The sequence below is a fragment of the Colletotrichum higginsianum genome, chromosome 6 (genome assembly GCF_001672515.1).
Source record: "Colletotrichum higginsianum IMI 349063 chromosome 6, whole genome shotgun sequence".
In the NCBI taxonomy this organism is placed as follows: Eukaryota; Fungi; Ascomycota; class Sordariomycetes; order Glomerellales; family Glomerellaceae; genus Colletotrichum; species Colletotrichum higginsianum.
The window spans coordinates 2166366-2179153 of record NC_030959.1 but is presented as its reverse complement, the minus strand read 5'-3'; the positions used below and the strand labels follow the sequence as shown (position 1 = coordinate 2179153).

Genomic DNA, 12788 nt, shown 5'->3' with positions numbered 1-12788 from the left:
TGTGGGAAGCAGCAGCCTTTTCTTGCGCGAGGAGAGCTGGAGTGTATCTTTACTGTAGGATCCTGGACCGAAGAAGAAGGCTGGAGGAAGTAGGTAATAGAATGGGGTGTGTGGGCGTGCGTCTGCGTCTGCGTTTGCGTATACGCATAAGAGAGGCGGGAGAGCGATGATGTGATGATGGGCTTGACTCTCGATTGGGGCTGGTTGGTTGGTTCCAGGCCTTTTCCACTTGACTTGCTTTTGATCCAAAGTAAGTGCTTGCGGGTGGGTGGTGTCACTGGTGTGGCCTTGGTGTATGTGTGTATGTGTGTTTGGGTGGGTGGGATGTGGGATGGCGTGTGGGAGGGATCAATAATAAATGGCAGAGAAAGTTGGGGGGTTTGGTGGCGGGCGACTCGAGGATAAAGAATCTGGATTGGGTGTCTGTGACTCTGTCTTGTGTCTTGTGCCTTGTGGTTTCCGAGATGGTTGCACGGATAGAGAATTATCTTTTTCCCTCTTTTTTTTTTTCTTGCTCCAAAAGTACGGATACGATTGCAAGAGAAAGAATCCATCCTATCTCCAGTTCTTTCCCACCGTCTCATCCATGACGCTCAATGCCCCCCTTACCTAGACGGAGACTTGTCCAACTCCAGGAGCCGCGATAATAGGTCCGAAGATGGAGATGGTGGAGGAGGACCCGATCTTGGTATGACGCCGAATCCTCGTCCCACTCTGCCTGGATTTTCTCTGTGTGGCTGTTCTCTCTTCCTGGTAGTATCTTTTCCTTGTGCATCGTGCCGCTCGCTCTTGCCTCGGAGTTGCCCAGCATGCCCAGCGATGAGAACATCGCCAGCTGCGCGTGCTTGCTTGCTTGCCATGGCGGGGAAGGGGAGGGTCGATGAGGTACTACCTACCTACCTACCTACCTACCTACCCACCTCACCTTGCCTTGCCTGCTTACCTACAGTAGAGAGGTACTTTTCGGTGACAGACGCAAGTAAAGCAAAGCCTTGCGGTTAAGGTCGCCAGAAAGAGTAATCAGAAAGCCTCCCCATGTGCCAAGTATCAGTACATGCCCCCCCGTCCGAGGCGGGGGGAGGGGACGGGACTTGTCGCGACTCAGTTCAGAGGCTCAGGGTCTTTGCGGATCAGCGGCTCGAGCGACCGCAACACCCACGGTTCGTTCGGGGGGAGGTCGTCGGTCTTCTCGCCGGTGAGCGTTTCGCCGTGTGGGGAAAGAAAGAGGGCGGCATGTCATGCTGGGGGGCGCGTGGGCTGGCACAGCATGGCGTATCCGCTCCAAGTACCGGTACCTGCTTCTCTCTGTCCCCTCCTCTCTGTCGCTGGCTTTTATTTTGCCATCTCTCCCATTTCTCCGCATTGTAGGTACAGCGGTACATTACTGGATCGCTTCAAAACCGGCCCTGAAGCCCAGTGTCTCGTTTGATTCCGTCAAGGATGAAGGGGAGGGAGGGAGGGAACAGCCCGACGATGACATGCTCCTGCTCCACTCGGCAGACCAAGATTGCGCTGCTGTTGTCCCGCCCTGCCTTGCTGCGGAATGTCTTCCCTTCGTCGTGCGCGAGGACGGAATCGCGGATGGGTCCACAGAGACGGCGCAACGCACACACGCGTTCTCGGTAGGTATGGGTTCACATACAGAGTATCTGTAGATATGTACCTATGTCGTCAGACATGGGCGAGACCAGCGGCTTGGAATGTATGTTGCGTTGGGTGTTGGTGCGGGCTGAACTCTATCTTAGACGAGATTGCGGGGGAGGGACGCACAATCACAAGCTTCGATGGACCAAACGAGACCCGACGGAGAGTGAGAGAACCTTGGGAATCTGCCAAAGAGAGACGGGACAGGGGGAGAGGGGGGGGGGGGGGGGGCACAGAGACAGAGAGTCGGAAACCCAAAATGGAGGCTCTGTTGTTTATTTGCTTGTGATTCTCCGTTACCAGGTCCTTGGTGGCTGAAGCCATCGTCTCGCCATGCCTTGCCTTTTGCTGGAAAGGAAAGTAACCAGATACACACACAAGGATACACAGACAGACAGAAAGACAGCGATTCGCCGCTAGGAAAGCCCAGGTGGCCGGCTTTGGTGGAGACATGTGAAGATTAACCAAACGACTGTGTTGACGGGAAACCCATTTTCCCCTTCCTTTTCGTCCCCCTCCCCTACCCACATGGAGTCTGCGTCTCCCGCGCATCGCCTCGCCTCGCCTCGCCTCGCGTCCTGCCTTAGCTTCGTCCTTGGTCCTTCGCCGACCTCTCGCCCGTCGTCCGACGCTTCGATGCGGAAAATCTCGGGACAGACATCTCCCACGTTGGCTTCCCGTCCACTTTTCTCTCTTTCGCCCTCTCTTGGAGGTTTTCCCCGGCCCCGCCCCCCACGTCGGACTTCTGCCAGTTCTCCATCGAGAGAGGGGGCCTTTGAGCTCGGAATACCTTCGGCATGAGAATGCACCGGGGATGATGCTCAAAAGGGACCACTCTCTTCTGATCCAGCGGCGAGAATCGCGCAATCCCGTTTGATGGCGAAACATGGAAAATTTTATCCATGCCTTGATGCCTATTCGTCTTCTCTCTCTCTCTCCCTCCCTCCCTCCCTCTCCCCATTCTTTTCTGTTTTTGTTGTTCATCTGTTCTGTCGTCTTCCCGGACCACCGTTTTTTGATCCCCATGCCATCGCCATAGAATGCACCTCCAGCACGCACATCGTTCGACTAGACTAGACTGGCCTTTTCTACTGCGAAGATAGCTCGCTGGTCCGAGTCGAGATCCTAAGTCCACCACAGTCATCAAAAAACTGGTGTAAGGGACTGCGAAAAAAAAGGCGTGTGGATGGGCGGGGGCTTGGTGGGATCGATCGATGGGCCACACACCTGGTGTTGGCCTGGCGCAAGCGCAGGCGCAGGCGCATGCACTTGCATCTCATGCACGAGTCGCGGCAGCGCATCTCAGGATCTGGGCCGCTCGTGCCTGTTGGAGTGCCCATCACGTCACTTGGTTATCTGTCTGTCTGTCTGTCTGTCTTTCTTGTGCTGTGTGTACTTGCCCGCTGTCGGCGTGAGGAGAATAACATCCGCCTCTCGTCCTGCGGGCGGGTCGAAATCCCTTCACAAGTTCATGCAACCGCTCGAGCGCCCGTCGGGAAACCCGGTGAGCGAAGAATTGGACCGAGAGCAGCGAAGGTGGACGAGACTTGAACTCATTTCACCTCGCAAACCCCGGGCGGCCGGCGAGAAATCCCTCTCGAAATTCGCCGTGATTGATCCGGAGCCACTTTCACCGACCGGGGTGCGCCGACCTCTCTCTCTCTCTCTCTCTCTCTCTTTCACACACTTTCGGGCCTCGGGAGGCCGCTCTAGTGTTGGGCGAGATTCCCATCTCTCTCCAGCCAGTGCGCCGCGTCCCTGCTGCATGATCCAGTACGGATACAGCATCCGGTGATCTCTACTCACGAGTCTAGTCTGAACTGAAGCTGCGTGATTGCATCGGCGTCAGGAAGAGAAGGGAAGGAGATTGTAGAAATGCGACAGGGGACCACAGTGAAATCCAGGGTCCATCCACAGCGCCGCAAACCCGCTCAACCACCTGGGTAGGTGCTGTGCTTGTACTCTACTGTACCGTAGATACCTTGCCTACCTAGCTAAGTAGGTAGGTAGGTAAGTACCTTAGGTCGGCAAGCGAGCGACTGTGCAGTACGAGCTGCAGCCGCCCGGCGGCTTTAATTCAAAACGAATGTCTCCATTTGTTCCATTTCCGCATGGGCCCGAGGCGGAAGAAAACACCGTTGGAGAAAAAAATCCCATGCCACCAGCCAACTCCAACCCACGATCCACTCAATCAAAACCCCTGGGCGGCACCTTGACGGCTGGACTGGAGTGACTCTTATCTCACACGGCGGAACGCGACAGTTTGCTCCGAAAGTGCAGGGTGGTATGCAGATGCCGGATAGGCGGTGTGGGAAAAGAGAGAGAAAGAGCAGCAGCAGCAGCAGCGTGTCGCAATAAATCCTCCTCCGCCTGGCGTGGTGTGTCCCCCATTGAAACCCCCTCCGATCAGCCAACCACGAGCCGTAATTCCCCCGGAAACACCACCACCGCCACTCTCCCACGGACCAACGAGGAAAAGGCAACGCCGCAAGCCCCAACGGACCGCGCTGCTGCAACCTCCGAGGCACGACACCGCATACCTCCGAGGCACGACACCGCATACCTCCGTTCACCGGCGCCACATACCTCGGCCCATCCACCATCGTCACGCCGTCAAGCTCCTCGCTCAACAGCTCTCCGCCCCTTCGGCCTCGCCGGCCGCCACCCCCGACACACACATACACACATACACACAACACGCACGCGCCCACGACCATGTCGGACCACGCGAGAAGCTGGTTCGCCGTCCCCGCCCCCGTAGCCGCCCTCTTCCGCCGCTTCCCCTTGGCCGTCTACCCCGCCAACGACCTGCCCCTCCGCTCCCCCTCCCGCGCCGACCTGCCGACCCTCTATGTCTTCGTTGCCGACGATGATGCCCCGAGGGGCCGGCCCAGCTTCAACCCATCATGTCTAAAGTGGCAGGTCCGTCGATCACCCCCATCCCCCCCCCCCCCCTTCGACCGGTACGCTGTTTTGCGAAGAAACCTGCTGACACCTCCGAACCCAGACGTTCCTCAAAATCGCCGGCGTCGAATTCCGCATCCTTCCCTCTACCAACCACGCCTCCCCCTCCGGCGCCCTCCCCTACCTCCAACCCCCTTCTCCCCTCCGCCCTGTCGCCGGCGCCGGCAGGCTTGAAGCCTACGCCCTCGACAACTCCCTCCTTCCCGCCGAGAAGCGGCCGCCACCGCCTGCTCCCTCCGACCGTCTCTGCGCTTACGAGTCCCTCCTCGACACCCGCCTCCGCACCGCCTGGCTCCACGCCCTCTACCTTGCCCCGGATAACGCTCCGCTGCTGTCGCGCCTGTACCTCCGCCCGGCCTCCAGCAGCCCCCTGGTCCGCCTCGCACTCGCTCACCAGGTTCGCTCCGCCGCCGAGGCGGAGGTCCTCAAGTCCACCCGCAGCGCCCTCGTCGACCCGGTAAGGATCTACGCCGACGCCCGCGCCGCCCTCGAGGCCCTCGCCGCGCTGCTCGACGAGAACACCGGGGTCGGGGAGGAGGACGGCCCCTGGTTCTTCGGCTCCCCACGGCCGACCCTCTTCGACGCCTCCGTCTTCGCCTACACGCATCTCCTCCTCGACACCGAATTCGGCTGGCTGGACAGCACCCTGCCCCAGATCCTGGCCGGCTTTCCCGGTCTGGTGAGGCACCGCGAGAGGCTACTGGAGCGGTGCTTTCCCGACGACGAGGGGGTCCTCGTGTAAAAATACCGACTTGGAAGACAGCACAGACGACTGGGAGCAGATGAGAGAAGACTAAGAAAGAGAAAGAAAAAGAGAGGAGGGGCAAGACGAGGAAAGGGATTCCTTCGAATAATACCAAAAAACATCGTCTAGGGACGAAGTCGTAGACCAAGTGATTGAGTGGTGCTGGCACGTCACATCACACCACACCACACCACATAGAATATTTGCCCATGCAGGCGGCCTTTCAACAGCTCTTGAAAACGCAACACTGGCGACCAACAGCACGACGATAGGAATGAAACTGTGGGGGGGGGGGGGGTTGTTTTCCAAGTCTTATTTCCTTCCGGCTATGACTGTTCCTGCCACCTTAGCCGTCATCCATGATGGCTACGTTAGCTACGTTAGCCACGGTATACTGCAAGTATTTCCAAGGAACCGGTGGGGGCAGGCTCATAAGAGAAGCAAACACCAAACGGCGAGACACTCATTGATAACGTATTCATTTGTGCGGTGGCGTCAGACGCCCCAAGTGAAGCCTATGTGGACTACCCTACCCACCCGCCGCATCAGCCAATGCAGGAACCCTTAAAGCCGGCTGTAGAGTTACCTTTCCCACTCCATAACTAAGCCTGACGCCGATGATATGATTGTAAAGAAAAGGAAGGTGAGGGGTTGGAAAGCAAAGCATGGTCTAAATGTCACACAAAAGTGGAATGCCATCTGAAGTAGCCCGGCAACCTTGGGGGGGAGGGCGCTCTTTGGAAACGCGTCGAGTCAAGGCTTTCGGAGCCGCCAAACCCTCTAAAAAGGCTGAGATTTCGGTATCTCTTCAATGACGTCCTGTAAAGAGACGAAGGCGCCTGGTCCGCCATTTTCCCGCAGGTCATCCAACAGGACGCTCGTCTGAGCGTAAATCTTTTCGAGAGCCGCACGAGAGGATTTGCCCAACGACACTGTGCGCAATTAGTAAAGAGCACACAGCTGGGTCAGTCTGGCGCATGAAACTTACAAAGAATCGCCGAGTTGAGCTCCTCTGCGACTGCCAGACGGCCTTTTCTGTCGAGTAGGTGGACGACGTCCTTCTCTTTCAGAGGGTTTGCATACGCAAGAAGGGCATAAATGTTCGCCAAGTGCTTGGTGACCTCTCGTCTGGGGTCGTCCTTGAACTCGGCGTGAAGCTCCTGCCCGTACTGTAGAGTCGCAATCTCGAGCTCGTTGATGTCGAGAGGGACCTCGGTGGAGTCTTCCGTGTCCATTTGATCCCAGGCCCCATTCTCGGTGCCATTAGCATCAAGATCCATTGCCTGGGCGCTGATGTCGATGTTGTGGCCATTGCTCTTCTTTGTCTCCGACGCGGCTCTCATTTCAGCGGCGGTCCGGACCATCTCAATGAATTTACGGCACCGTAACCGGAAGTAAACCTGCTCGTTGTCTTTGAGAACTTGAGGGTAAAACGCGTTGGTGTGCTTAAGCGCCCTGTCGATATCACCCTCTAGTACGGCTCGTCGGATCCCTGCAGTCGTTAGTCAAGTCGAAACTATCTAGGCCACATGCAGACTTACGTTGTCGCTTGTTGGCATGCTCGTCGTCCTTAACATTGATGCCTTCAATGGGAGCATCCGGGTCGAGGCTCAGTGCCTTCTTTTCGGCATTGATTTCTTCCGCAAATGCCCTCGCCGTCTCGACGTAACCATCGTGCTGGAGGAATTGCAGAACCTGGCTGCGGGTCAGTTTTGTGTTATACCACAAACCATTGCAAAGCATCACTTACAAGTGCCTGAATCAGCTCAGTCTCATTCATCGCTGGCACCAGGCTCGCCGTGCTAGTCTGCGAGATTTCACTCTGAATCCGCTGTTTTTCTTGCTGTAACCCATCAGTCAGCCATTTCCCTGTCAAACGCAAGGCAAGATCCGTGAGTAGTCCGCCCGCCTCTCCGATACCAAGCCATAGCTGCTTCCGTAACCCTGTTGGTACTACCCTCAATAGACGCCGCCGAGCAGCGTCGCCATGATGTGGAAGGACCGGTTTAGCAGCCTGGCCGGATCACCGGAGTGTGTAGGTGCGGGAGTGGATGAGAATGGTGATTCTAGACTCACCGTCATCATGCCGTCAATATCGAAAAAGAAGGGCGTCTGACCGAAGTTGACACGGATGTGTTCTCCCGACTTCTTCAATCCAACTGTCGGGTAAAGGCTACATGCTTTTCCCACTTCGCGAAAAGCAATGCCCAAATGGACACCGTTCTTTGTGAAGAAAACCTCGCCAGTCCGGAAATTGACGCCACAGCCGATCACATCAGACGCCGTGAAGGAGGGTCCGTAAGGCTTTCCGGCGGTTTGACCGGCATAGCAGTGACCGTCATCACTGTGATAGCCCCAAGAATCCGCTTCCCAACCTGGGGGTCTGGCAAGTCCCACGCTCTTGCCTGAAAATCCGATAACGATAGTCATGCTGTAAAGGATGTTAGAACTGCGGCCCTTCATATGGACTGAGGGAAACCTACTCATCACGCTTGCCCGATAATACATTGACCTCGAAGTAGTAAATGCCACACTGCGGGGGCATGGGGTTGTCGGCACGTATGCAGAACGCCTCGTGATCGCGCTCCGTCTGGCCCCTAGGGCCGATGTACCTGACCTCGAGGCCGTCTGAGAGGATATCCAAAGCACCATACTTGTCGAGGCTGTTCCATCTCATGGGTAGCGGGGCCAACGCTTCGTCTTCCTCAAAGGCGGGGGGTTTCTCAATGACATCGTAATTCACCCCTCGATGGGCACCCGGCTTGCTGTGAAGACTGACGCTGCTTGCGCTCGTAGGCAAGCTCACACCAGACTGGGCCTGGGTTGCCTGGGACTCCTTCTGCGCCCGCAACTTTGCCAAGTGTGTCTCCTCCAACCGCTGGACATATGTCGATCCTGCGAGGTAGGACGGGACGAAGAAGCCGCCCCCTAGTGTGCTGCCAGAGCCTGCAGCTTCGCCTGCAGGGTTCGCCATGAACATATCAAAGGCCCTCGAGAATGAAGGCAGCTGGCTGCCGCGCGACGACCTCACGGACGCGCCATTTGGGCTGGTGCCGTTCCTATCAGCGTCCATGTCGTCGCTCCTGATCGGTTCGTAGTAGCCCGAGGCCGGTTCGAAGGTGATGTCGTCGGAGTTGTTGAGAATCTGGGAGATGACCGAAGTTCGGCCGGGGTGCGAGAGGTAGGGTGGGCTGTGGTGTGGCGGTGCCCCCGAGACGATTGAAGCGTAGGGGAAGCGGCGTGGGAGAAGACCAGAGCTTCCCGTGGGTGTGTTTGTATCGATGTGGTGTGCAGAAGCATGGAACGGGTTTGTCATGGTGAGGGGTCGAGGATCGTAAAGTAGTCGGCGAGCTCGGCGTACCTGTGACGTCTATTACGCAACAGGAGCTTCGCGAAAGCCCCGAGAAGCCGCAGTCGGACCTTCTCAGGATAAGTAATTGGCGGCAACTATGTCCCTTCCCTGGCGTCAACGTTGGCGTATCGAACGAATCGTCAAAGGTGGTCGGCCTCGGTCTGGGGGACGACAAGGTGGCCAGGTGCAACGGGCAATCGGCTTCGAAATGGCGTGCTGGGGACAAGAGGTTCAGGTCGAGTAGTCGCACTATTACGAGGGGCGTGGAGATGGTCTAACGGATGAATCCGGGTGTCAAGGTTTATTTCGCTCTACCAAAGGGACTGCAACGGCACGGAGGAAACGAGACTCGTCGGGGGTGCTAAAATGCGGCGCAGGACAGCTCGATTATCATGATAACGCAGTTGATGAGAGGTCGAAGGATGGGGGTTTGAGTCGAGGTCTATCGCTCTGTGGAGACGGGGGCGGAGAGGATGGACGGTACGAGTGTACCGGCAAGGTACTGGTGTGAGGTGGTGGACGGAGCGTTGTGGAGGGTTGAGGTGCATCCATGCGAAAGTCACAGTGCAGGAGCGGAGTGGTGCAGTGACGAAAGGACGAAAGGTAAGGTCCAGCGCGCGAGGACGAATGATAGGCGGGCGTCTTTGCTTCGATTCGCCGGGCTTGGCCTGTCCCGAGCGTGGCCGCCGTCGTCCCAGTTGCCAGACACCGCTAAACAATCACGAGGGCAGGTCATTGTTAGAGGCTAACTGGCTATTTGAGGCGCCAAACGGCGTGGCCCCTCACACCAGCCGCCTCTCCCCTAACTGTAACCTACCTGAACGAGAGGTACTGCGGACAGATAAGGCTCGCCAGGGATCGGCACGGTGCTATCGGGAGACTGGTGTCTCTATTCACTGTCCCCTTCTGCCTTGTCTTCAAGCCCATCCATAGTCTTGCAAACCGAGGCGTCGAAACACAAACATGGGAAGAAGATCATACACTAGAATGATGGGAGAATGATAAGCTTCCCCTGTGGAAGACCCAATATCTTAGGGGCTAGGCAGTCGTACCCCTCGTGGACAAAGCGCTGTCCGCTCCAAGTGAGACGCTGACTGCGAGACCCTCGAAAGAACCTAGAGAGAAACTGGAAACGCTGTCGTCATGCAGTGTCATTCTCACACTGTACAGACTTCACTGCTGCTGCCGGGAAACAAGCAACCGGCGTGCCTGACCCACGCACCTTGCCTTAACCGTCCAGTCTGGGGACAGTTGGCTTATGTAATGTCACGTGGTCGACACCAACCACCAACGTCGCTTTTCCCGGCCTCTTCCATCACAAGGAAGCAAACGACGAGTTGGATGGGGGGGGGATCGAGAAAGGAGGGACCAAGGCTTTTTTTTTCTCACCTTCCCTGCGCACTTTACCAATGGCGGTTCCCACATGTCTCGGGCCATCCATCAATTAATCAATCACATCAGCAACGCTACGTGTCCTGCGACCCCAACAGATCCTCCCGGCTCCTGAGCTCAATCATCACGGGTTTCCCGATGCACTCGAGCCGAAGGGGCACACAGCGAGGCCTAAAAGTGCGGCGCCACCTGGGTTGCACCACCAGTCAATGCAGGCAGTCCCCAAGCCCAATCTGCATCGATATTCTCCCCTCCCCCGACCAAATATTCGGTTTACGCACCGCGACATCGCATCCATGGTTCATGGTTCATCTCCGATTTGGGTGGAACTTTCTCCGTCCAAGGGTCTCGGCACTCCCCAACCGGCCACCTTCGTCCGAGTCAAACTATCTCGCAATTGCATCACGCACACTCTCGGGCGGAACACACAACGTTGACATGAAAATGGCATCGACTGTATTGCCAGTCGAAAATCTCGACATGCTTGCGCTGACTCTGTAGTATACACTCTGTGCCTCCGTTCCGGGCAAACGCCCCTCTACCCCTTGCCCGCTTCCGCGCTGAATCAAATACCCCGTATCCTTAACGCCGGCGGGCTAATGCCGCGCAAGAAGGTCTGTCCAAAGACTGCAAAGGCGATTTATGCCTTGTGAAATGCCTTCTGTCCGAGACACCTTCTCCCTGAAACCTCAAACTCCAAGCTATTGTGTACACGTGTGGCATAAACCATCTTTGAATTCTGGCGATGGCACAAAACAAATGAAAATGGCGCGCACCCGAACGCCTCATGACGCGGCGGTAATGGCCATCGGCGCGGGCGAGCTCGCTGGAACGCTGCCGGGAGCGCTCCGCATCTCAACGTCGGCGCCGCTGTTGGCCGCACTGTTAGCATCGCTTTTGACCTGGTCGTTCTCCTTGTTCTCCTTGGAACTGCTGTCGACAGAAGCTGCAGCAGAGTCTTCGGTGCTGGACTCGGGTACGGTCTTGGGCGGCGCGACCCATCGAGGTACCTCCCAGACGATGCCCGTAAAACTCTTGAGCGTAAAACCGCCCTTCGCCCACTTGCGGCAAGGCTTGCCAGACCGGTCGAGAGCCCGCAGGCCAGCGTTGATGGCACCTTGGTTCGCCTTTGGTCCCAGCTTATGTCCAGCAGCACCAGCGCGGGCATTCGGATCGATTGTGCCGTCCTCACTGTAGGAATACCGTTAGCATGGATTGACGTAGCCAAGTCGCCAAAGGGGTGAACGTACAGTCTCGCCTTCTTCTTAGGTCCTGGTTTACCTCGGATCTTGGGCTGCCCATCGGGACCAAGTCCGTTGACAGCAGTAGCGCTACGCTTGGTGCCCTTCTTCTTGACTCCCTCCGTGGGAGGTCCCATTGACGTGGGTGCGGGAGTGCCATCACCGGCAGGCGTGCCGGGGTTCGAGTCGGATGCTGTCTCGCCGTTCGTGGCGACCGGGGCAGGCAACGTCGTTGACGTGGCAGGCGAGTCCTGCGACTCTTGCGTCTCCTTCGTCCCATTTGTTTCCTCGATGTCCATCTTGACGGGCGAATCTTCCTCAACGGGACTGGGGTCGAGGATCTGCTTCAACCTGTCTGCGCTGACAGCGAGGGTGACGACGAGGCCGCCCTTGCCTCCGTTCGACTTGCGTCGGCTGACGGATGGAGTGGGAGACATTTCGGTGGGTTGGCTGCTGTGTAATGGATGGGGTGGATATGGGTCGGGCGTGGAAATCAAAGGTGAAGAGCGGGAGTTCGATGGGGAGGCGGCGGAAAGCTCAAGAGGGAGCGTTGGCTTTGTCAGATATGGCTGCTTCGATGAATGGGGCGACGGTCGAGCCAGTCATCCAATGGGCCGCGGGTGGTGATCCGGGGGGGTGATGGATTAGGCAAGGTTTTTGGGCGGTGCGTTGCTGTTGCTATTGCTGTTGTGGTTGGGTTTGGTGTGCGGTGCGGTGGTACGGTGCGGTCTGGTCTCTCGAGCTCGTCGACGGCAGATTATTTCGCATCGGCGACTCGCACAGTCGACGGCGGCGAGGTGATGATGGCTTGGGTTGGCGATGGATGGAATGGGAGGGTGGATGGAAAGACGAGATGGGGAGAGGAGAGAAGAGAGAGAATTTTTATTTTATGGGGGAGTCCATCTGGTAAGTTTGGCGTCTCATTTTCGAGAGAGCGCCAGACCAGGCGGCGTGACAATAAACGGTTCTCATGCTGGGTTGGGTGCGGTGCGGTGCTGGGTGCGTGGTGCTGGGCTCTCGCTCAAGAATTGACCTCCAGCTTTCGCTTCCTCTCGCGCACCTGCCACGCCCACACTGCGCGCAGCAGCCAGCGCCGCGGACAGATGTGGGTAAACGAAGGACCTCTGAACCAATGACCTAAGAGCACCGTGGCAGCGGCCGGAAAGGGATGGGTGCACGGGTGGATTTTCACCCTTTCCAGAGAGGTACGAAGGTACATCCGGCGTCCCCTTCCTTCCTTCCTCCGCCCATTTTATCTGCACCTTGAGCAGAGAGACAGGTACGTACCGCGGCACACTCCGCCGGCCGGCCGCACACTCTCACGCGCTTTCTCAGGCTCAGGCTCACACATCACTCCAACTCCCATTGAATGCATCTCACTGGATCCGGGATCTTGGAAGTTGGCTGGCCTCTGACCTCAGCAGAAACTGGGGATAGCAACCTCAGTAAT

At 57.3% G+C, this 12788-nt stretch overlaps 4 protein-coding genes across 4 annotated transcripts; 2 read left to right on the top strand and 2 right to left on the bottom strand.

Annotated features, from left to right (window-relative positions):
- Positions 1-1238: 1238 nt before the first annotated feature.
- On the top strand, positions 1239-1655 carry CH63R_09060 (uncharacterized protein; the record flags this gene model as incomplete). Its single annotated transcript, XM_018304034.1, has 1 exon — positions 1239-1655. The coding sequence occupies one exon, from the start codon at positions 1239-1241 to the stop codon at positions 1653-1655; it is 417 nt and encodes a 138-aa protein (XP_018156057.1).
- Positions 1656-4359: 2704 nt separating this feature from the next.
- Positions 4360-5350, top strand: CH63R_09059 (Mitochondrial outer membrane protein; the record flags this gene model as incomplete). The annotated part of the gene is made up of 2 exons (XM_018304033.1): positions 4360-4566; positions 4652-5350. The coding sequence occupies 2 exons, from the start codon at positions 4360-4362 to the stop codon at positions 5348-5350; spliced, it is 906 nt and encodes a 301-aa protein (XP_018156056.1).
- Positions 5351-6133: 783 nt separating this feature from the next.
- CH63R_09058 (SPRY domain-containing protein) lies at positions 6134-8669 on the bottom strand (the record flags this gene model as incomplete). Its single annotated transcript, XM_018304032.1, has 6 exons — positions 6134-6285; positions 6342-6845; positions 6895-7048; positions 7104-7196; positions 7430-7784; positions 7837-8669. The coding sequence occupies 6 exons, from the start codon at positions 8667-8669 to the stop codon at positions 6134-6136; spliced, it is 2091 nt and encodes a 696-aa protein (XP_018156055.1).
- A 2213-nt stretch (positions 8670-10882) lies between these two features.
- On the bottom strand, positions 10883-11775 carry CH63R_09057 (Duf1711 domain protein; the record flags this gene model as incomplete). Its single annotated transcript, XM_018304031.1, has 2 exons — positions 10883-11288; positions 11348-11775. 2 exons carry the CDS (start codon positions 11773-11775, stop codon positions 10883-10885), a joined length of 834 nt encoding a protein of 277 aa, XP_018156054.1.
- Positions 11776-12788: the final 1013 nt, after the last annotated feature.